We start from the raw sequence: 25,274 nt of genomic DNA on the forward strand, positions 1-25,274 counted from the left end.
TGGGCCATATTTTAAAGATGAATAACTAAGAAAGTTAGCCTATGTCTCAGCAAGGATCACTAATTTCTTAAACCCTTTAGTGTATATGCTATCAGTAGTTGATTTACATGTATCCAACCTGACAGTCATTCCCTTCCCTCCTCTGGATTTACCACTTCATCACAGACAGAAATCACTCCGTTTATCTGATTACAGTTGAAGATCTGCAGAAAAATCACAATGAAAAATATGATCATTTGCTCTTTGATAGTCATCTATCATCAATTTTTCTTCCTCTGAGGTGGGAAGTATTTTTCTTGATTCTCTCTCTTTGCCTTATAATTAAAGAATTATTTGCTTATGATTTTTTTTTTTTTTTTGCCTCCCGGTTAAAGTTTCTCCCTTTACTTCTCTTGCCATCTTAGTAAGGAAAATAAAGAAAGAAAGAACAGAGAAGGCAATGTGTGAAGTCTGTTTTCTTAGAGCCAAGATGGGAGAACCCAGGGGGAAAGATAGGACAATTTCTTTTCAAAGGGGTGAACAAAGGAAAGTAGTAGAAAAGAAAATTGACAGAATCATCAGCCAAGTTTCAGATGGTTCTGTCTGACACATCTTTTGAAGAATTCAAAGGCACCAGTGAATGTTCGTGCTGGCCTCATTTACGACAATGCCTGCTTTAAATAAAATGAATAGGACAGGTTGAGAATATTGCATTAACTCTCCCCTCTCTCCTGAGATACACGGGGACTCTCGGGGTAAAGTTGCCTGGAGCTCAAAGGGATACACTCTGTCATGCCAGCACAGCCTTATAGGATCTGAGAAAGAGAGCACAGCTCCAAGCCTTCATCTTTGGCCCACTCCACTGCAACTGTGATTGGAGCCTTTTAAGGCTTTGTTTCGGGCTAAGTATGGGGAGCAGTTGGCCAGATCTGTCCCTTGATGAATATCTTTGCTTTAATCTGCAATGCAAAGCCATAGGCTTCAAAGAAAGGCAAGCTACAGGAATAAGGTCAGTGTTCCTTTGAAGCCGAGGTTCAAAGATGAAATAGCAGTCTCAGTGAAATGACAATGTTTATGCACCAACAGCCACCTTCACTCTGCAGCCAGGCTGCTCAGTGGAGTTCATGTGCACAGGCTGAGGACTGCAGACCGTGCACACATTCCATGTGCACCGAGGCCTTTTCATCTCCTGGCCTGTCACGTGGTGCAGCACAGTGAGCCCAAGGTGGAGATTTGGTTTCTCCACCCTAATGATTGTTGGGTGGTCCATAAGCCAAATCAATGCTGTGAGCCCCTTAAGGGCAAGAAATGTGTCTTGCATTCATCTGGTGTTCCTCTGAGTGTCAAACCCACCGCTCAGCTTAATAAATACATCATGATCCGACTAGCATCTTGCTGGCCTCCTCGATTTCAGGACAGTGTTTCTGCTAAACAAGATCGAGGGGATGTTTATCTCATAGGACTGGAAACCAGCAATGCGTTCCACAGCCATGTGGTAGCTGAAGGGATCACTCGGTATTTCGGACTCTCTGTAACTGACATCACTTCTGAGGAAGTCCAGGAAGATTGCAGCTCAGTCGTTTTCCTCACCCACACATGGCACAGGCAGCCACAGGAGGCTGAGCCCCAAACCATAACAACCCCCTAAGGAAAGCGACAGTTATCTTATTTTAAGTATTTTAAGTCTTTGATATGCATTTTTCAATCAGTCAGTATTCTTTGTCAACGGCCGATCTTGGTCCTCCTTCCCCACTCTCCCTTTCTTCTCTTGGGGAGAAAATAGAGCATGTATCTCATGGAGGACTAAAGGTGTGCGCTCTGCAGCCGGACTGCAGGCTGCGTGGGCCCCAGTCCCCAGCCACCCTCACCCTCGCTCCGTGAGTGGCAGGCTGCTTACCCTCGCTTAGCCTCGGTCCCTTAGTCTTAACTGGGGTCGTACATAGGAGTAAGAGATGTGATACAGGTGATGGACTTAGCACGACACTTGATAAATAGGAAATACTCACTAAAAGCCAACAGTTGCTATTATTTACTACTTGCCGACCTCCAGATTTTCAAGTTCTTGCTCATCCTAGAATTCTGCCTCTCTATCAGACCTCCCTCTACTCCATCAGCAAATCCCACAGTATGCCCAGAATCTGCTCCCTTCTTGCCAGCCCCACCTCTAGCTCTGTCAGCTGCCCTCTGGATTCCTGGAGTAGCCTCCTGAATATCCTCTCCACTTCTGCTCTTGCCTGTTGTGGGACTTGTTTTCTACACAGAAATCAAAGTCAGCTTTTTTTAAAGTGTAACTCAGAATACCTCTCGTGCAGAACTTTTCACTGCTTCCCGTCTTAACGAGTGTCAAGTTCAGACCGTGGCCTCCAAGGCTTCTCATAATGTGGTCTTCCATTTTCCCACCGCCTTTCCCTCGCCTCGGTCCACCCCAAGCAGCTGGCATCCTTGCTTTTCCCAGAACGCAGGGAATGACTCCTGCAGGGGGACTTGTCTTTGCCAGCCCCTCCAGACCTGTGTTTCTGACCCGTAGCTGTGCGGCCCACTCCCTCGTGTTCCTAGCATCTCTGCCTACCATCAGCCTCTTAGAGGAGTGACTCTGTCTATCCTGAACACACTTCCTCCTTGTCCCCCTAATTCTCCTTATCTTGCTCTCCTCTTCATGCCATTTATGTGCACCTGACAAATTACATATGTATCACCTGTTTTTTTTTCCCCCTCCCTAGGATGTAAACTCCAGGTGAGCAAGCACGTTGTCTGTTTTATTCATTACCCTGAGAACAGTGCTGGGCAATTACAGGTTCTCAACAAATGCATGTGGGAAGACATGCTTAGCTCAGCAATTGAATGAGCCTTGTCTCCTTCACATCTCTGTGCTCGGATTCTCTCCCTTGCCACCTTCCACAGGCACTCCCTCCTTTATTCACTTGCTCACTTCCTTTGTCCTAAAAAGCTTTCCCTTACCCCTTCTTCCTCTTCACAAGCCAGCAGGCTGCATCTCTTCCATGGCTGCAAATCTCTCTGAAACAGGGGCCTTTACTGCCTGCTTCTCCCTCCTCCTCCACACTCAGTGCTCAGCAATTTGAGCTTGTCCTCAGCCCATTTCCATAGACTCTGCTCCCTCCAACGTCCCTGCTGTCCACCTACTCCATTAGCCCTCCTCTGGCCAGATTTGACTGACACCACTACCTCCTCTTCTCTTCTTCGAAGTCTTCTCTTTGTTGTGGAGTTGCTCTTCTCTTCTGGTTCTTTTTAAAAATTTTTCTGTCTCTTCTTCCTCCTCCTTTCTGTTAGGTATGTCCCCCCGTCTGCATTTGCCAGAATTCCACCCACTGTTCTCTTTATGTTTCCCTCCGCACAAGCATACCACACACACACAAACACACACACACACACACACACACACACACTTTATTCTTTCCCTTATGTAGAGACGTGATTCTCAGATTTGAGCCTGTATAGAATCACCTGGGGGGTGGTGGTAAGAACAGATTGCTGCCAGCTTCTAGCTCAGAAATGCTTGTTGCACATCTCATAAGCTCCCAGGTGATGCTGCTACTGCTGCCCCAGGAACCAGAATTTGAGAATCACAGCTGTATGACGGCCTGTAGTCTGTTTCTCCCTCCCATCCGGTTGTCCCATCATTCCATGAGACATGAAGTGATGATTGGGGACATGTGGGCAACTTTTTCAGACATCGGTGCCATTATAATTAGCATATGAATATAAGTACAAAACTAGACATAGACATAGGGCAAGAATCCCTAGAAAGAGGCCGAGCTCCATGGGCAAACTCAATGTTCAGATGGCCAATATTCAGTTTTCAGAGATTCTGTTTGATTCAGGGAAAGATAGCCCAGAACAGATATGTTATCAGCATCTGTATTATGCACAATTGGGACTTAGCATGTTTTCTTTTAATTCAACTGGGAAAATATGTTTGGAGGCCTGCTATGTGTCATGCTTACCACTAATGATGTGAACGGGATGGTTTCTATTCATAAGAAATCCACAGTGCACTGATGCCTGATAGCCAAGAGCTCTCCCCTCACCAAGCACCTGTGCTCACAATAGCCTCTCCCTTAAACCTACGCTTCCATATAACTTTTTGAAGTGCATAAAGTCATTAAGAGTTCATGATCACAACACTGATTATATTATTTGATTTGACAGCAGACATCTGACAGAGAGACTGTCATTTCTCTAATAATTCCTGTTATGTCTCCTGGGATGGAACTGATATAATAATTACTCCAATTCTTTAGTACATCTTCAATAGGTGAAATCCATTTGGTGACAAAGGAGATCCCCAATGAGCAACTGCTAAGTTTAAATTAAATTATGAAGGAAGAGTTTTAATAAGTTAAAAAAAGCTACAACCAAATCTTTCATATTCATAACTTGGGAAGAATGGCTTTTCCTATAATTGTGTGGGGTCTGCTTGAACTCGCACTGTAATTATCAGCTTCCTATTGGACACTCATTTTCCTGCTGTGGTTACAATTTTGATGACATGGTATTGAAATGACATTGGCATTTCTAAAAAGATGGTCTGCTCAACCTAATACATCTATTGAAAATCAGATACTAAGATTTTGTAATAGTTTCAATTTCACATCAGGATAAAATAGCAATTATATATCTTATCAAACACTTGTCTCCTTGCCAACCTGCAATCTGCATACCCATTTATCTGACTATCTAAATTTAATCTGGACATGTAACATTTTTTATTTTTTGCGTAACATCAATTTTTTTAGATATGAAATTTAACCAGAGACAGGAATAGTTTGGGAACAATTGTAGCTACAATTAACAGGTCAGTATTTACATTTGAAACACACCATTAGCTAACTCCTTTCTTATTTCACCAAAATGGCTTTAGAAATAATCATAATATCTGAGATCTAACCATCCTTCTCCCTGCTGTTACTTCAGTGCTAGGCTGTTGGAATGATCACCAACTTTTTGAATCACTCTTTTTTGGAATTGTACACATGGAAATATTTAATGTTTATACCCTGTGGCCAGGAGTATCCCTAGAAATGAGAACAGTAGTGAGAATTTACTTCGAAGAGAAAATAAATACAGAATTCCAATTTCTAATGTGTAATATCCAGTTTCAGTAGCCTACACCATCACCATTGCTAATAAAATATCCTATGCTTATACAATAAAGTTAAGAAAAACGAAATTCTCTATTTTTCTTCAAAGTCACACTTGTCCCCCTTTTCCCTTTTGCAGGGAGTTTCTGAGTAGCAAGGGGGATGTGTCTGGATATTGTGTTGGTAGAGGAAAAACTAAAGGTAAAATTAAGACAAAATGATGAATTGTGCTCTTCCTGGAAATAAGGCAGTTCACCACTACATGAGATCCTCAAAACTATGGGAATCTGACAGGATGGAATAACAATAGGATGGTTTATCTTATTAATTTAATGTTTTCTGAAAGTAGTATGCAGAGATTATTGCTACAAAAGGACGACACAAACAACCACAGTATTACTAGTATCCTTCCTCAGTCATCTTAGATATAATCGATCAAACTTAGATATTAGCCAGATAATTGCCTCAATTCTCCACTTTCAATATGAAGAAAATGCTTAACAAGCCTAACAGAGCCTGGAAACCTTGGTTTGGGTAATTTGAGCAATAAGGCTAAGGAAGGATGGAGAAACTGAGTCTGCAAATGAAAGCTAAGTACTTCTAGCCATTGTGCCAGTACAAGGAGTTCTTCCTCAAGCTGGCTTCCTTTGCCCATTGGCGAATCAAAACTATGATGGGCCCAGGATCTGAGAAGGAAGGATTAAATAGACATGCTCCCCAACAGAGGGCTTCCTCACACTAAATCTTTCTGAGATTTTATTTCCTTCCTGACTTGGGAAGTACTCCAAACATTCCATCTGTGAAGAAATCATTACCTGGGCCCCAGAATGCTGCACATCCCCTGCTGCCTTTGGCAGGGTTGGGGAATGAAGGCTCTTAGCTAATGAGATTTCTCTCCTTTTTCCCTCTGAGTATCAGCCTCTGGGCTGGGGAGGCTCTCCATTCCTGAAATGAAGAGGTGGTGTCTTTTAAATCTACATTTGGTTATGTCACGGTGTCTTTATTTTATGATGACATTGCCTATTCTGAATTAAAACTGAGTATTCTGTCTCATTGTTGCAAAATCCTTGGTTCTATTCTATCAGAGGGGCCAAAGATGACCAGTTTCTATGCAAAAAAAAAAAAAAAGGAACTAATGGAAAGGGGGCATATATTGTTTTTTTTTTGGGAGGGGCATATATTGTTAATTGAACAAGTTTAGCTCATGTTTAAAATCAATGGATAAGTCAAAAAATGTCACCAATAAAATTTTTCTTAGCCTCACAAACAAAGAATCTATCTTCAAAATGAAATGAAATGATCAAGACTTTCTCTAATTCCCCAGAGGCTTGCCACTTTTCCTCATTTTGATCCCTTGACCACCACATAAGACTTTTCCTTGCTCCTGACCCCAGACACGAATGCCCTTGTGGTTTCGCCACTCAGGCTCATCTCTCAGAACAGACTCAGAACCAAACTCAGGGCCCAGGTTAAATTTGGACTCAGAACATCTTGGAATGGGAGTTCATGCAGAATGACCCTTCTAATTCCTGCCACCAACCCTAACCATCGTAAAATATCACCATCTTCTTTGTGGGTTATTCTCTAACTCCCCTGTTCTGCACCATTTTTCTTCATAGCACTTATCACAACCTGGAATTATATACTTACTTCCTTGGTTATTGTCTGTCTCCCTCAGAAGAATACAAATGCTGTGAGGACAGGGACACTGTCCCCAACCTCAAGCAATATATGTTGATGGAATGAATGACCCAATTCAGTGTAAGCTTTGGCCATATCCCATCAACTATTCACCAGACACATTGGTACCTCTCTTATGTATGCTCATATCGCCTCCATCTGGAAGGCCTTCATCCCTCCCCCCTCCCCCAACCTACTAATACTTACTCTTTTTTTTTAGATTGATTTTATTTATTTATTTATTTATTTATTTATTTATTTATTTATTTATTTATTTGTGTGAGAGAGAGTGAGCACAAGCAGGGGAAGGGGCAGAAGGAGAGGGGACAGAATCCCAAGCAGACTCTCTGCTGAGCACAGACCACCCCCCCAACCCTCACCCTAGGACCCTGAGATCATGACCTGAGCCAAAGACAGATGCTTAACCATCTGAGCCACACAGGTGGCACACACTTACACCCATTCTTTATCTCCTAACCCCTATTTAGCCTTCTAAGCCCTATCTCAGTGACTGGATTCAGAAAATATTCCTTCCCTCCTCCATCTCCTGCAATTTTTCTCTCCTATGTTAGCCATATGCTCCCAAACCCCCCTTCCAAATAGTTAGCGTTAGGTTAATTGTGTCTTAAGCGTCAAATATGTAAATGAATGAATACTCAATGACTAGATGTGGGGCTAAGCAGATTTCTTGGGCAAAGCTTAGAGCCTAATCACCACCGATAGACGATTTTGATGTTTCTTTAGAGTTTACCTATAGAATTATTTTGGTTCAAATACAGGAGTTAGAGTCACTTCCTTGATAGATACATGTATGGGCCAAAATTTAGTGTTCCTTTTCTATTCTTTTGATAAATGAATGGTTTTATATTATCACATATACTAAGGCTTTGTCTAGACACCATCTAATACAGAGGTGAATAAGCTGGGTAATTCAAGCCAATGCTACACAAATAGCAGGAACAAAAATGGAGTTTTTCCTTTAATTATCCAAGTAGTTAGCTGAATCCCTTACTTAACGATTCCTGTGGAGACATCCAAAGCTCAAAAGTGCCTGTGACTTTTTTATACACAGTAATCAGTAAGGACTGGCCACCAGCTAATCCTCTATGTCCGAGGCAAAGTACATATCTCAAATAGAGGAGAGTAGGTTGATTCTTAGGCATCCAAAATGACATTTTCCACTGAATATGCTGGAGGGGCCTCCTTCTCTCCCCTCCTCCATCTTAATGATGATTTGCACTTAAGATTTTTTTCAATCAAGAAATTTCATGTTTTCATGACATTATTTGGTGACTAGTAATGAGAGGTTGAGAAACTAAATTTCTCCAACAAAAATTACAGTTTCCCTTTATACCATTTAGCCAATGAAAGTAGAAAGGCATTAGGATTTTAAACCCTTGAAAGTTTTCAAGTTATACACAGTCTTATAAAGCTAGTATTAGTTAAGGTAATTAGTTGTTGTAGCAGACAAACCCCAATATATTAATCGCTTAACACAACAGAAATTTATTTTTTTGGTCGTATAAAGTCCAAAATGAGTGTTCCTGTTGCACAGGTAGTTCTCGTCCAGGAAGCTAGCTTTCTTCCATCTTATAGCTTCTCCAGTTTCAACATTTGGCTTCTAAGCTTGCCACCGAAAGGGTAAGGAGCATAGGGGATGGTGTATGTGGTGTTTTCATGGGCCATAACTGGAAAGGCACATTTCATTTCTGCCCACATTCTATTGGCCATAACTCAGCCACATGACCTTGCCTGACCACAAAGCAGCCAGAGAAATGAAGTAACCGTCTGCCTAGAAGGAAATGGATTCAGTGAATAGCTAGCTAGCCAGTCTTTGCCACAGTACGTAACCTCAGTCCAGGACATTCTTTCCCAAACTTTTGATGGATGTATACTGTAGGAAGACATTGTATATTTTAGACAGTTTCCCAATCTTTCCCTATTGACTTAGTAAATAAACTCTTGACCTGGAATGGAATAAAAGAAGCTAAGAAATGAAGAAAAACAAAATCCAAAGGACTGAAGATGAATTTCTCTTCCTTCTATAGGGACTCTCGGGGCTCCTAGTCTGGGTTTTACTACAACCATTTCTGCTTTTTTTGCACAGAACCTAGACCCAGGCTATGGCAGGTATTCAGATCGTTATCATTATTATGTGGCTAAATTCTCCAATAGTGTGTGCACTTTTTGGAGGCAGAAAATGGACCCTGGGCATAATGCTTCCCCAGAAGAAATTTAATGGCATGAAATTGGGACAGCTCTGGAAGTCAGGCCAGGACAGGGAAGACTGAATATTTTGGAAATAGTAGTAACATACTCTCAGACAAGTAGGATTTTTTTTTTTTTTTTGGAAAGGGGACTGTAATGGGACAGAATATAGAACATTACAATTTAAAACATGCAGTTGATAAACATGCACATTTAGGCTAGTTATCTGAAATGGAGGAGGTCATTTTGAATCACCCAATCCTCTTACTCAGCCACCCTTGGGTTCTTTGAGGACCATGGACCTAAATGGGGTTAAGAGACTTGAACAAGAATTGAACCTCTGCTGCTCATCACACCACCACCCAGGAGTTGACTAGTCAAGGTGACTCATCACTCTGTACCAGACCAAGAAATAAAACTAGAGAGTTCATGTCAAGATTACTTCGTATGAAGATACGATCCTGCCCAACACCACTTGAAACATTTCATCTACGTTGAGAATTAATATTTGTTTCTGTTACGTCTACATGGGCAAGTTCACTCCAGATTATTCATGCTATCCCATATGTGAGATTTGCAAAAGAGATTTTTCTTTTTTTTTTTCTTTTTTTTTTTTTTTGCAAAAGAGATTTTTTCAAAGATTTTTTTTATTCAGTTATTGAGAGGAAGAGTGGGTTGAAATGGCAAGATCTTTCAAGGAACTTCATTAACTTATGAACCTCGATCATTTTCCTTTCGTTTTGTTTTGTTTTGTTTTGTTTTGTTTTTCACCCTTTGGAAAGAAAACCTAAGGATAAAAGAAAAAAAAGAATGAGGCTTAAAATATAATGCATTTGAACTGGAAAAGACAAGCATGCCTTATCTTTAAATCATTTTGTATGGATTATTTCATTCATCCTGGTCATTTGTGAACTTTTATCATGAGATTGGCAGGTGAGGTGTTGACCCTGCTTCTAACCCGATGTGGACTTAGAGAAAGTGGCACCAGCACCTTCCAGCTGTGACCTTGGACCTTTGCTCTGGGTCCTGGAACAGGGCACACATATTTTTACACTTGAGTTTGATAGTTTTAAAAATGGGAGTGACTAACTGGGAAGATTTAACACTTGGGCGGGAGGAGTCCACTGGGTGACAGCAATTTGCTCTCCAGTCGAATTCTCTCACTTTCTTACTGTTTATATTTGACATGAGATACATTTGCAAACTTCCCTCATAAGCTGTTGCTTTTCTTCCGTGCTGTGTGGGAGCTGCAAACTACCCTAATCCATCCACATCGCCAGGTTTATCTGGGGCTGCCCTGGCTAATTTACTCTTCACCAGGAATTCTGTTTCCTCCTCCAAGGGAGGAAGGGGCAGAGAAAACCAAAAGAACTCTGGCTGGGGCCAAGAAACTCCAATAACTAGACCTGCGATTTTAAAACGTTTCATGTTTCTTAGCACCTACCTGGGCCGAGAGTGGATACCAGGCTGGCTTCCTACAGTTTCTTGTCCTCCCTCAGACCCAGTCCCTTGGAAATCCCTCAGTGAATGGGAGCGGAGGCCACAGAGAACCCCACCTGGACGGGCCCTCCGAGGACCCAGGTATTGTTGAGGGAGGAGTTAGTGGCTATTTCCTGAAGATATGTGCTTCATTACCCGCAGGGGACCAGACAGAGGCAGAGAAAGAAGCTCAGGGCTTTCTGTGTTTTCTAAAGGTTTCAGGCCACTGGCATCTCAGCAACAGCTAATACAAAACAGATGGCCGGGTGCTACGCTCCGCTGGCTTTCAACCGAGGGGCTGCCTCCGTCATGATTAATCACCTGTGCTGGGGGTTGGACAGTCCTACCTGGCCTTTTTTATATGTGTGGACCTCAGGTGGGGGTGAGCAAGCCAAGTGACAGGCATTGCCTCTCTGCCTCGTTGCTGCTTCTGTGCACAGAGGACAGCTTGGGTGTATCCCATAAACACAGAATCAGCCGGCAAACTGAACTCCAACGAGCAGGGGAAGCTTATCTGGTTGTACAGAACTGGCTTGCCAGATCTTCCATCCCTTCATTGACTTCACCTTGAGAGTTAGGCAAGGGTAGAAGTTTAGGGCAGCTCTGTAAATTCTACACTTGCTTGGAGGCCTTACAAAATTTCCCTAGCAAGAGTGTAAAGAGGATCTGTTTGTCTTTTAGATGGCATTGGGGCAAAAGGTTAGTGTGGTCACTTCCTTCCACCCGCCCTACAAACAACATATCCTTTTACACCATGAGTCCTACGGAAGCTTCCTCTTCGCTTTTGTCTCTTCTATGTGGACAGACTCTGAGATGGGGGAGTCTGTGATGGAGCACATGTGGAATTCCATATTGGCTCAGTAGAACAGGAGAAAGGGAAGAACATGATTCCAGCTGTAGCATCTCAGAGGGGGAAAGGGAGCTGCTGTTACATGCTGATCTTTGTTTTTCCCATAAGTGGTTCATTTGCAGCAAAGCAGCAAAACCCCCAAAGGCAGTGGGTGCCATGCCCCAGCCCCACTCTTGTCTGGACAAGTTGTGGAGAAAACCAGCTACCCTACCAGCCACAGCTGGGGAGGATTAAGCAGGTGGATTTGTGCCTGGAGAAGCCCAGCGTGTGCTCTGGGCTAGAGAGAATGAATGTATTAGTTTTCTATTTCTGCATAACAAATTACCACAAATTTAGCAGCTTAAAACAACATCATTTATTATCTCACGGTCTCCTTGGGTCAGGAGTCTGGTTCTCTGCTCCAGGCTCTCACAAGAACGAATCAAAGTGTCCGTGGCTGGCCTCTTTTCTGAAGCTCAGGCTCCTCTCCTAAGCTCACGTGTTTGTGGCACAATCCAGCTTGGGGGTTTGAAGAATGAGGCCCCCATTTCCTTGCCAGCTGTAAGCTGGTCCCTCCCTGCTCCTAGAAGCTGCTTGAACTCCTTACCACACAGCCCCTCCACCTGAAAGTCAGCAATGGAGAATCTCCTTCACATCAAATCCCCCTCTCTCTTCTTGAATCTCTCTTCAAGTAGAGTCCAGTCCCTTCTAAGGGCTCACCCGATCAGGTCTTAAGGACTGGTTAATGTCCCTAAAATGTATTTTACTCTTTTACATTTACTAATGTCCCTAAAATGTATTTTACTCTATAAGAGTAAAATACAAGTTGATCATATGCTTCAACTTGAAAACTAGAAATGAAAATTATTCCTGTGAACACTTAATTCTGGTGGATAAGAAGCCATTGGAGGACATGTCCCAGGCACCAAAAAATCCAAACAACAAACAAGAAACTGAGGAGGGCACAGGACCAGCCAGATTGGATGCAAGTGCCACAGGTTACTTCTGCTGAGCTCAAGGGTGCAGCGCTATAGGGCAAATCCAAGTCGGACAGTTTGGGCTTTGGTTCAAATTAATAGATTTCAACATTTTTGAACTGTAGAATTTTTTTCAAATGAAATGTATATGGAAGTCCATTTAATAAGATATATATAGTTTTGCAACTTTATAATACTCATCATATAGAGCCTATTGTGTGCCAGACGCTTCTAAGTGCTTAATATTTAATCTGCATAGTGCAATGTAATGCATATTAATATTATTACATTGTCATTATTCCCATTTTATAGATGAAGAGCCTGAGTTACAGAAAGATTAAATGCCTTGCTCAAGAAGGTAGAGCTGATTTTAGACCCAAGAAATTGAGCTTACAGTCCTTGAATATTTGGCCTTGATGCTATTGTTGTAGTGGGTGCAGGTTGAGGGGCAGCCGACCTGCTAAGCCTTCCCTCACTGTCTCCCCACACCCCCTATATAAGGCTTCTCCAGCGCATCCCCAGCAGACACTTTGAAAGCCAGAGGTTGGAATCATGTAGATAGCTGCCTCAGATGGCCACTTTCACTAATTACATCGTTTCTCAGAGACTTTTCGGGAACCCCATTAACCCAGTGTGCTCAGCCCAGGACCTGTCCTTTGCCACCTCCTTTGTCTTCCTGCCATAGGTCAGAACAGTTGCTGACACACACCTCCTCACCCACTTCAAACATTTGCTGCCGGTCTGGCTTCCTACTTGTCTTACCACCTCCAGTTTTTCCCTCATCCGAATCTACATTCTATATGCCATGAGCTTTCTCTTCTTAAATCCCCTCAGAACATGGTATGTCCGACTCATGTTGCTGCCATGGCTCCCTATTAACCACCAAAAGCTTCCAAATCCTAGGGTGCTATTCACAGCTGTCAATGGTCTGACTCCACGGATCTTTCTCATGACTGCGAGCGATGCAAACGTTGTGGCAAGTGAGTTAGCCATTTCCCAGGTGCCCCCTCACCTCCAAACTTAGATGCATATATTAACTTATCACCTCTAGCTCTTTGCTCCAAAATCTCAGAGCATTTCTTCATGGAGCATTCCATTTTCTACCTTCCATTACAGTCACATGAATTTTTTGAGTCTGTGAGTTCCTTGAAAATAGTAGATACACTCACCATTTAATCCTCCACTGAACCCAACAGCCACTAAATATCATCCTCCCCCAAAGTCCTAGGAAATAGATGGGGCAGTTGTTGCTATCATCCCTATTTAACAGATCAGTAAATGAAGGCTCAGAGATGATGAGTTACTTGCTCATCTTCATTTAAAAAAAAAAAAAGGAAAGGAAAGGAAAGGGCAGGTGGAACCTTAGGTACAAATATGTTGACAGTACAAAATACTCTGAAACAAAATTGCTTTCTGGTGTCTTCAGACCAGAGGATCAGCCTTAGTATCTTTGTAGAATCAACACCCACAATAAAAGTTATGGCTTCAAGCAATGATTCTTAACTGGTGCACAACACAGTTACCCCAGGAGCCTTTCTGGAGCAGAATCTCTACGGGCCGGGGGGAGGCTTTATTTTATGTATTCTAGAAAAAGAAATATTCTCAGAATACTCCAGTGTGTTCCTCTATCTAGGAATCACTGATTTACATAGTTCCCAGAAGGCCCCTTGCCTCCCAAACTACCCCATTTAATGTAGAAAATCCGTTAAGTTGGAACTTGCTAAAATAACTGCTTTCTATTTAAATGCAGATTAAAATTAAATCTTATCACTCATTTTGTAAGTATTCGTGAAGCACTGCTATATGAAAAGCCTGCCAACTCTGTCTAGATCTTTCTTAAGGCTCTTCTGCTCAATTGTATATTATTTGATATCTGCCCTGTCTCCCATTAGATCATTTCTTTCCAAACAGCCTCAAAATGTTCTCATCTTCTGCTTTACCTTAGCAGCTGGCCCGGCTCCTGTACATAGTGAGTGCTTTTCATTTGTGAAATGTGTGAATCCGTGAATCATGGAATTCACACCTCATCAGAAATGAGTTTACCAGCTTCTCTCCAAAGAACAGACTTTGATTAGACCGGGGGTGCGGCCAGTTTCCGGGTCAGCTGGGTAAGACATCAATGATCTTCCAGACTCAGTTTCTGTATCTGTAAATAGGTCCTCAAAACACAGTTTCTGGCTCATAATAGGTACGAAAGACATGTCCATTCCCACCTCTCCTTGTGGCTTAAACTCCTGAGGGTGTATATAAGCAGTGGGTAGGGAGGTGGACACAGTGGCATCCTCCGGGGGTTCTTGAAATCGGGCTGGACAGACAGCTGTCCACCCTTGATGGCCAGCCTCCTTGCTCCTGCGTGCATTCCCCAGGGGTACAACTAAGTGGCCTGAAGAGTCATTGGAACATATGTATATGTTCCGGACATCAAAAGGGAGAGCTTCAGTGCCTGATAAAAATGTGTGTTCCTCTCAGCAAACCACTCCAAACCGTTTTCTCCATCCCACTGGGAAGTTTGTCACTGCTAATGTGATTCTTATGGTCTTGCTGCCTCTTGATCTTTACTGAGATCGCTCTGCCCCTAAGTGTGTTGGAAACAAAATGTCCTATCTGGTGTCCAGAGCTTAAAATAACAGACCGCTGGGTTCCTGCTGTCATGATCCATGGTCCCTCCCCATTACCACCACCACCACCCGCCCCTGCCCCACAGAGCAAGGGGGAGAAGCTGTGAGTGAATGGACAAAGAAAGGGCAAGAGGCAAGGAAATTAGGCATTCTCAGGCCATTCAGACATTCTTTAATATCAATGTGATTTGCTAGAAAGATCGACTTCTTAAATTGTGAGAAATGTTTTGCAGAAAGACTCTTCCCATCTCTTAAAAAAAAAAGGCAACATTTTTCAAGCAATGCTACCTAAAAGCATGTTTGAATTTGTTCAATTTGTATTCCAACCGTCGTGGTGGTGTGCTAAATAATTTTAGGAGGGACAGCAGCAAGTACTTCTTTATGTGCATCTGTATGCCTGGGGAATAATAAAATAAGTCACTCTCTGGCATCTGCACATATTCATGTTTCCTCTGTTAGCAAATGAGCTTACAAAATCTGCAGAAAATAGAGAATGGCACCCGTGCTGGCTCACAAGCTCACGAAATCCGCCTCTTCCACTTAGTCTCAGAGGGAAAGGTCTCTCTCTTTTTTTATTTTTTCTTTCTTTTTTTTTTTGGCATGCCGATGGTTTAGCAGACAACGAATTTTCCTTCTTTGGCTTCTGATGGGTCATTCTGGGAGTCTCCACTGTCTGCAATGCTTTCTGGCCCCCTGGAGATTGAGTTGCCCCAAACATATTTTTGGAAACGCCACAGACGATTGTTTTTATTAGGGGACTGCAAAGCTTTGTAGTGGGATGCTTTGTGTTTTATTTGTTTTCCTTCCCCTGCCCCAGCTGTTTTTGTTTTAACAGCATTGGAGAGAAGGTTAAAGTGTTTGTGGCCTCTGTTAACCTAGCCCATCTCTCAAGTTGGCAGAGCTAGAAATCTGAATGGGCAGAATAGGAATGTACAGGTCAGTAGGATTTTTATACAGCCTCATAAGAGGAGTGAGGTTGACAGTTGGGTTGATCTCAAGTCAAATGAGCGCTTTGGAGCAGATAACTAAGGAACAGGTCCCCCCACACACACACACACAAAAACGTACTTTCTAAGCACCCAAGCACTGCTGGGAGGTAATCATGTGCCCATCTTTTATTTTCCACGTCCAACTGAGAAATAAGACATATCCAGGACACAATCATGCACTTAACACAGACATGCATGACTTTGGTCTTGGACTAGCAATGATGACTGTTTCTGAGACATCCAGGTCTCCATGGCTATACCTTGTAGAAACCAAAATTCATGCCTGATCCTATCCTGATTTATATTGATTTAACTGGTCTGGGATACATTCTGGATATGGGATTTTGCCAAGCTCTCTAGGTGATTCTGAGGTGCCATTGAGGTGCTAGGACCTACTACCCCATGGAAAAAAGTAATTAAACTTCCAAACACCTTCTGCATGCCAGGCACAATATGAAGCATGTTTCTATATTAACCCCTTTATTTCCACCAATCTTCCTGGATGATGAGCTTACTTATCTACATTTTACAGGTAAAACTGAAGTTTTAAAGCCTTACTCCAGATGGATTTCAGTTTTTTTAGTCCATTTAACTCCAAAGCCTTTTCCTTTATCAGAGAACCCAGAATATAGTAAAATAAACAGTCTGTATAAACTCTCCAGAACCCTACATAAGAGATCAGCTCATTTTCATAATTATCTGAGCAGAGACCTCTGTCTTCTATGTAATATGTGAAACAAGAACCAGAAATTGTTGAATTAGAGGCTTTGAGTGTTAGGAAGGGAATGTGGCCACAATGTCCATTCTCCATGCCACCCTGACATGGCCATCTCTGTACAAAAAGACAAGTGCTAAAAATTCCTCCTACTCTTACAAGGCACTCTTCAAATGAGGATCTCAAAGCCCACCACAATTAATAAAATCACCCAATATCCTGTCTAGATGAGTAGCATTTTATATGTATAAATTCCTCTTTGCCTTCAGGCCCTACAAGAGTAGAATGTTTCCAATTTTAAAGAGTGAGCAATAGAATAATTGAAAGGAGCTGTATCTTGGTCGATGCAAAGGACCTCAAAGGCATTAACGGTGATCTATATGAGGAAACATGGTGATCATGAAGTGTATCATAATGGCTTGTCAGCTATGCTGTGCTAAATGATTCAAAGATAGAAAAGCCAAGGCAATTCTTAAGAGTCAGCTACCCCTGGGATCAATATTCTGATCTATTTGGTCCACTCTCCAAAGGATCTAGAAGTAGTAAAGTGATGATATTAGCTGATGATCCAGTTACTTGGGTTAATCAAGGCAAAGGGGACAGACGGGGCCAATTAAGTAGCTGGGCAACCCAGTGATAGATGAGTCATTATGAGCAAGCGCAAAGATAATGCCATTGGGAAAAGCAATTTAAGTCACTCATGCACTTCCAGGCCAGGAAATTCTTCTAGTCTTTGAGGGGGATCATTTAGGAATCATCAGACCCAGCCTGATGAAGTCATCTATTCATTGTGTAGTTAACGATCAACAAAAGAGCTAAACATACAAGGCGACAGGCCATATGGAATACATTTTGGTGGCTGGGATGTATATCTGTGCCTTCATTTGAATCACCTTCTTAAAACAAGTCTTACTTCAGCCCCTCTTTTTCTTTTCCTTCTTCTTCCACCATCTCCCCCTACTCCTTATGTTCTCACCTTCTTAAACGTGCAGTTTTGATGTATAGATGAATTTTTTAAAGTGAAGAGGTAAAGGATCTATACCCTAAAAACTACAGAATACTTCTGAAAGAAATTGAGGAAGACACAAAGAGATGGAAAAATATTCCATGCTCATGGATTGAAAGAATTAACATTGTGAAAATGTCTACCCAGGGAAATTTACACGTTCAAGGCAATCCCTATAAAAATACCATGGACTCTCTTCAGAAAGTTGGAACAAATCATCTTAAGATTTGTGTGGAATCAGAAAAGACCCCGAATAGACAGGGGAATATGGAAAAAGAAAACCATAGCTGGGGGCATCACAATGCCGGATTTCAGGTTGTACTACAAAGCTGTGATCATCAAGACAGTGTGGTACTGGCACAAAAACAAACACATAGATCAATGGAACAGAATAGAGAACCCAGAAATGGGCCCTCAACTCTATGGTCAACTAATATTCGACAAAGGAGGAAAGCATATTCCCTGGAAAAAGGACAGTCTCTTCAACAAATGGTGCTGGGAACATTGGACAGCCACGTGCAGAAGAATGAAACTAGACCATTCTCTTACACCAGACACAAAGATACACTCAAAGTGGATGAAAGATCTAAATGCGAGACAAGAATCCATCAAAATCCTAGAGGGGAACACAGGAAACACCCTTTTTGAACTTGGCCACAGAAACTTCTTGCAAGATACATCTATGAAGGCAAGGGAAACAAAAGCAAAAATGAATTAATGGGACTTCATCAAGATACAAAGCTTCTGCACAGCAAAAGAAACAGTCCACAAAACTAAAAGACAACCTACAGAATGGGAGAAGGTATTTGCAAATGACCTATCAGATAAAGGGCTAGTATCCAAGATCTATAAAGAAGTTATTAAACTCAACAGCAAAGAAACAAACAATCCAATCATGAAATGGGCAAAAGACATGAACAGAAATCTCACAGAGGAAGACATAGACATGGCCAACAAGCACATGAGAAAATGCCCCGCATCACTTGTCATCAGGGAAATACAAATCAAAACCACAATGAGATACCACCTCACACCAGTGAGAATGGCGAAAATTAACAAGACAGGAAACAACAAGAAGTTGGAGAGGATGTGGAGAAAGGGGAACACTCTCGCACTGTTGGTGGGAATGTGAACTGGTGCAGCCACTCTGGAAAACTGTCTGGAGAGTCCTCAAAGAGTTAAAAATAGAACTGCCCTATGACCCAGCAATTGCACTGCTGGGGACTTACCCCAAACATACATATGCAGTGAAACGCCGGGACAACTGCACCCCGATGTTTCTAGCAGCCATGTCCACAATAGCCAAACTGTGGAAGGAGCCTCGGTGTCCATCGAAAGATGAATGGATAAAGAAGCTGTGGTCTATGTATACAATGGAATATTCCTCAGCCATTAGAAATGACGAATACCCACCATTTGCTTTGATATGGATGGAACTGGAGGGTATTATGCTGAGTGAAGTAAGTCAATCGGAGAAGGACAATCAGTATATGGCTTCACTCATACGGGGAATATAAAAAATAGTGAAAGGGATTATAGGGGAAAGGAGAGAAAATGAGTGGGAAAAATCAGAGAGGGTGACAAAACATGAGAGACACCTAACTCTGGGAAATGAACAAGGGGTAGTGGAAGGGAAGGTGGGAGGGGGTATGGGGTGACTGGGTGACGGGCACTGAGGGGGGCACTTGAGTGGATGAGCACTGGGTGTTTGTTATACAATATGTTGGCAAATAGAACTCCAATAAACAAATACATATATAAAAATTAAATTAAATTTTAAAAAGGAAAAAAATAAAGTGAAGACAAATATTCTCCTCCTCATTTCTAGTTCTGTCCCACAAATAGGTTGCTTTCTGTACACATACAAGTTTCCAACACTTCAGCATGTTACAAAACAATTCATTTTTAAGCACCAAGGAGGATTTGTCTATGCAGCAAAATTTATACAAATAGTTCTCTGCCTTTCCTTCTCTCTTGTATTCTTGTTGCAGATCTCGAATTTTAGGGTTGAGGGCTTATCTTTTCTTTTTTGAAGGAGGTGGATGGGAAAATAAAAGCATATATGAATTAAAGTAAACCATACTTCCAGCTATGTTTCTGTAAAACCAAAGTCCCAACCAGGGACCCTAAAGTAAAGGTTATCAATGACTTCCTGCCATATTGATAAATTCAGTAAACCACTATTTCATTGGCTGACTTGTCTTCTCCCTCCCTGATTTCTCTGTCTCCCTTTTAAGTTCATTTTCTTCCCAACTACCAAATTTTGGATTCTTCAATCCCTATCCTCCTTTTTTTTTTTTTTTTTTTTTTTTTATAATTTACCCATCGGTCCAGTCTTCATCTTGCTCCACACTTAACCACATTTTACCTGGTTCTTTTTTTTTTTTTCATCTTACCTGGTTCTTAATCACTCTTTTCTTCTACAGACCACTGGATCATTGCACCTGTTTCCTGTACCTGAAATGCACCCCTCTAATTTTTTACCTGTTAACATCTATCTACCCTTCAATCTCAGTGCACTCATCATCTGTTGACTTCCTCAGATTTGGTCCAATCTATCTAATATCAGTTCTCAGAACACTACATAACATTCTTCAAAGCACTCATTAGAGTTGCAATTTTACATCCATTTTTATATGTAATATGTCTTCCCACTAGACTATAAGCTCTTCCCTGTTTCCACTTATTCTCTTCCAATTGCTATTAACTACCCTTGTACTGCCTGCTTCTCTTCTTTGTGGTTTATCATCACTGCCACTGACCAGTGTCTTCCTCTGTCTCAGATTCTGAGAATAAACTTTTCTATGTCCCTCAATTTCTAATCTTCATACCAATTGTCGGTTCCCTCTAAATATTTCCCATTCACACTCTACCAGCAAAAGGATCTTATTGGTTTAATTCATATTTATTATCTCTTTGGTGATAGACTATCTCATGGTTCTCTGGCCAACACCCAAATGGACTGGCCTTCAATCAAGGCTGTCATGCATCTCTTAGCTGGTGCCAGCATGGTGTAATTGAGAGGTCAGCTTTCCTGAAAAAGTACAATAACCCAGATGCTTTCTCCATCACAGCCTGCTGGCAGAGCCAAAAAGGAGTCTTCCTAGAGAACTGAAGTTGTGTGAAGGGTAGGAACAGAAAACAGGGACAACTGGATCATTCAACACCCTCCTTGTTGGTTGGTGTTCCACTCAGCTAAATTTCCATTCCTTTGCATATATTGTTAGCACATTTAAGAGGTCATAGAAATCAAGTAGATTTGGGCCTAGTAAGAAAAGAAAACCCTCAAAGGAAGATCTGAAGTGTTTTGGGAGCAGTAGAGTTTAGTGAAAAATGTCAGGTAATTAGATAAAGAATATGCCCTTGAGGGGCTGTCTGCTTCCGGTTCACTCTTCTCAGGAGTAGCCCTTCTGGCTCCCCACCCCAAATGAAGAGAGTTCATCAGTCCTCCCCTGTGGTAGGCTTCAGACTCTAGTTCTTTTTTTTTTTTAATTTTTTATTTATTTATGCTAGTCACACAGAGAGAGAGAGAGGCAGAGACACAGGCAGAGGGAAAAGCAGGCTCCATGCACCGGGAACCCGATGTGGGATTCGATCCCGGGTCTCCAGGATCGCGCCCTGGGCCAAAGGCAGGCGCAAAACCGCTGCGCCACCCAGGGATCCCCAGACTCTAGTTCTTGATGTCCTACCCCTTTTCTCACAACATGAGGCTGTTGAAAGCTTGCTCAGTGCTCAACTTCTGAACTGCCTCTACTAGAAAAACTTGGTAAAACAATGATCCTAACAACTGGAAGAGATACATTTTTTTTTTTGAGCTTGTAGTGAAGTGTTGGCTATCATCCATTATCTGGACGGACATCATCCATTGCTAATCTTGGGCATAATGTAGAGATAATAGCACAGATTCTAGAACCTGATTACCCAAGTTCAAATTCTGGCTCTGCTACCTACCAACTATGTGAACTTGGGTGAGTTACTTGGCTTCTCTTCATGTGTAACACGAGATTATAGCATTTAGTTAAATACAATTGTTGTGAGGACTAAATAAATTATTAAATGTCAAGTGCTTATAACAGTGGTGACATTACGTATTTGTGGGCTACAAGTATTATTGTTGTTGATATTATTGTCCTTTAGAGGTAACCTCATCCAATAGGTGGCCTCTTGAATTACTCAAACATATTTGGTTATAGGTTGTATTAATTCAACTCAAAACAGCTTAAGAAAAAGAAATGTATGGCAAATCAAACTCCAATAAAAAAATATATACAAAATAAATAAACAAACTCTTGGGACTTCATCATAAAAAAAAAAAGAAAAAGAAATGTATTGGTTCATACAACAGAGAGTCCAAAGGATAGACTCACTTAGGCATGGCTAGGCCTAAGGGTTCCAGTGATGCCATCAGGATTCTTATTGTCTTATACCTTGGCTTTGAGTCAATATCATTCTCAAGCATGTTTCTTCCATATGATGACAAACATGTAGCTTAAGGATGACTTCATTCATGCACTTCTTCTTCAGCAGATCTGAAAGATTCTGATAGGCCCAGGTTGTATTTTGTCATGAACCAATAATCAGGAGGATGGCGTATCTCAATTGGCCAGGCTTTGGTCCACAATACCCTTAGAGCAAAGAGGAAAGTGAAGGCCAATTCTACCTGAACATGATGGCCCCCCTGAAGGAAGGATGTTGAGCACAAAATGCCCACTGCTCAACTCTCGGTCAGGACACAGTCCGAGGCCATTTTCTCCTGGAAGGAACTGGAGACTATGATTGACATATTTACTGACATTTTAGCCCATTTTCCATCTGTAGATTTGCAGACATCCAGGAGGGATGTTCAGAATATTGAAAAACTGGTCAAGCAAGAGCTCTGATCAGTTTGAAGGGACCCCTGGCCAATCATAATGGAGGTCAGCTGCAATAGCTGTTCCTGCTCAACAGGTACTTTGTATCAGATGCAAATGTTGGACTGATTTCTAGAGGACTCAAACATCCAATTCTGTTCAATTTTCTGTATCAAGCAGATCAATGTATCAAGCAATACGCTCTGGTTTGGGCTGTTTGCTCTCTTGCCTCATTGGAGACAGCATTAGCATAGACAGATGTCTTCAGAACTTTTCCACTCTTTAATTCCCTTGGTCATCTCATATGTGTGACCCCTCCCCCCTCCCACCCCCAGGACACACATAGAAGACAGAGGCTAAGCTTTTGAGCTGAAGTACCAGTGACCTAGAAATGGACACACATACCTTCCTTGACCCCCTGTTTGGAGCCCACACTGTCATTTTTTTATCCTTGGGGAAAACAGGCCTCCTTCTTCCCTTCCTTCTATTCCTTTACGTCTATTTCTCTATCACTACCAAATGCCTCACGGAAGAGTTCTGGTTTCAGCTGGACCTTTTTGTTTTGTTTGGTTTTAAAGATTTTATTTATTTATTCACAAGAGACACACAGAGAGAGGCAGAGACATAGGCAGAGGAAGAAGCAGACTCCCTGTGGGGAGCCCAATGTGGGGTTCGATTCCAGGACCCCAGGACCCCAGGAACGTCTGCAGGCAGACGTTCAACCACTGAGCCACTCAGGCATCCCTGACTTATCTTTTTTGAGGCATGTGCTACCCCTTCACGTTCTGGTAGGTGAAGTACCCTTTGATTAGAGATTTGGGTGAGAAGCAACTTAATGAGCCAGCTTAGCTGGGCTAAAAAGCCTCTACCAACAACAGGGTTGTGTGTGTGTGTGTGTGTGACTTCTTGTCACATTCCCTTCCCCTGAGTTAATGTCTTCAAAGCACTTAGCACAGAATCCATACACAGTAGCTACCTAGTAAATGATAGCTCATCTCCTTCCTTCTTGCTAGACACACCCTCTGACCCTCTAGCTCCCTACCCAGGCTAGCCTGCATTTAGTTGCTTGCTAGCAGCACCTACCAGCACCCACCCCCCACCAATCCTGTCTTCCAGACTCAGGACAGCTCTTAGGCTTCAGTGCCCACACCTCCTCACCAAGAGACATCTACCCACCCTATTTTGACCCCCTCCCAGCTAATGATGCAGGCCTAGAGAAAAACTTAGGAATGCTTGCCAAGTCCATCGGACCTTTGCTTCTCTCTTCCTTGTGAGAATTGATGGATTTCACGCCTGTCTCCTTTCAGGGTTGCAGAGAGTACGGCAGCTGGCAAAAAACACGAGATACTTCAGACAGAGACTGAATGAAATGGGATTCATTATCTATGGCAATGAGGAATCTCCCGTTATTCCCCTGCTTCTTTACATGCCTGCCAAAGTAGCGTAAGTATTCAACGACTTCAGAATAACACTGGAGCCCCAAGGTGATCTGACCAAGACAGTGCTCCTGTCTCTAAGAGGCTCAGCATAGGCATTGCTTGGAATGGGGTGCCAAGTTCAGAATTCACTTGTACAGCTTCTTGGAAGCCACCTGTCAGCCCATCAGCAACGCCTTTCCACAGGTCTCCTAAGAAGGGAATCAAGTGTACTCTACTTTCAAGCCCTGTGAATCTGGGTCTCACCCCCTAGGCCTCAACTATAAATTAAGGATAATCCTGTGCCCTCCTTCTGCCCCACAGTCTTTTTCAGGGGCAACTTCTGGAGACCATCTCTCCCAACATTTGAAAACAATATTACCAGGCTCCATGCTCTCTCAACTGACCTTTCATGGCCATCCTCAGAAGGAGGCAGCCTTATTTCACTTGTGGGGGAAACTGAGGCTGAGGACAGTTAAATAGTTTGGCCAAAGTCATACAAGTTGAGTAGTAATAAAATCAAGAGAACATCAAGAGGCAAATCAAATCCAAACTTAGGCTCATGCCCTTAACACCAAATTTTAATGCCTCGCCTGTTAACCCATGTGGAGTTGTTTCCCACTGACTGTAATTCTGAAATTGAGCATGAGAACAACTGCATAAGGAGAAAAAATGACTTTTTCTCAATATGGCATAGACAATTTTATCCATGAGCCATTCTCCACACTGCCACAGACTACCTCTATTATTAAAAGGAAGTTAATTAAAGTCCTTTCTAAATATAAAATGTTTATTTGGGTGCCTGACCATGTGCATGGTGGAAAGTAATAGTCAACATATATTTATGAGATTCTGAAGGTCCTGACTCTCCTGCAACATAACCCCATTGTTGGAAATTTCTGCTTGACTCTCTAACAGTCTGAATAGATTGGTAGAGCATTTTAAGTATAAAGAAGAGGTTCGGGGGCTATCATTTGAGAACTCATGGTGGATAGGACTGAGTTATTAGTTCCCAAAAGATTAATTCTTCAGTGTACATTCTTGTATCATTTCACCATAGCAATATAGCAAGCAGTTAAAACACACACATGAGTTCTTTAGCATGTACACCGTTACCAACAATGGGCCCTTTGCTCACAGATCTGGATCAGGCTAACAATGCATGGAGTGAGTGATCAAGAGGAGGGTGTGCTACAGAAATGTCACATGGGATACTGCTTGGTACTTAAGGCAGGGAGCAATGGCAACAGTGATTCAAAGTATCATACAATCCCAAACCCTTTACCATCTGATTTTGGAAAGTACAGAAGAAAGCCTACATTTATTCAGAATGGCTGGCAAAATGGTATGTTCTGAAAGAAAGATTTCACACTTAGCCCATTTCTATCTAGTATTTTACCATAGCTCAAATGAAGACACCAAAAATAAAT

At 42.1% G+C, this 25,274-nt stretch overlaps 1 protein-coding gene across 2 annotated transcripts in view; it reads left to right on the top strand.

Annotated features, from left to right (window-relative positions):
- SPTLC3 (serine palmitoyltransferase long chain base subunit 3) overlaps positions 1-25,274 on the top strand; it is a 146,470-nt gene that overhangs the window by 109,213 nt on the left and 11,983 nt on the right. For both annotated transcript variants that reach the window (XM_055304162.1, XM_055304171.1), the window contains one exon: positions 23,737-23,872. In XM_055304162.1, the coding sequence (XP_055160137.1) occupies positions 23,737-23,872 (136 nt within the window). The remainder of the gene's footprint in view (positions 1-23,736; positions 23,873-25,274) is intronic.

The sequence above is a fragment of the Nyctereutes procyonoides genome, unplaced genomic scaffold (assembly GCF_905146905.1).
Source record: "Nyctereutes procyonoides isolate TBG_1078 unplaced genomic scaffold, NYPRO_anot_genome, whole genome shotgun sequence".
Lineage (NCBI taxonomy): Eukaryota > Metazoa > Chordata > Mammalia > Carnivora > Canidae > Nyctereutes > Nyctereutes procyonoides.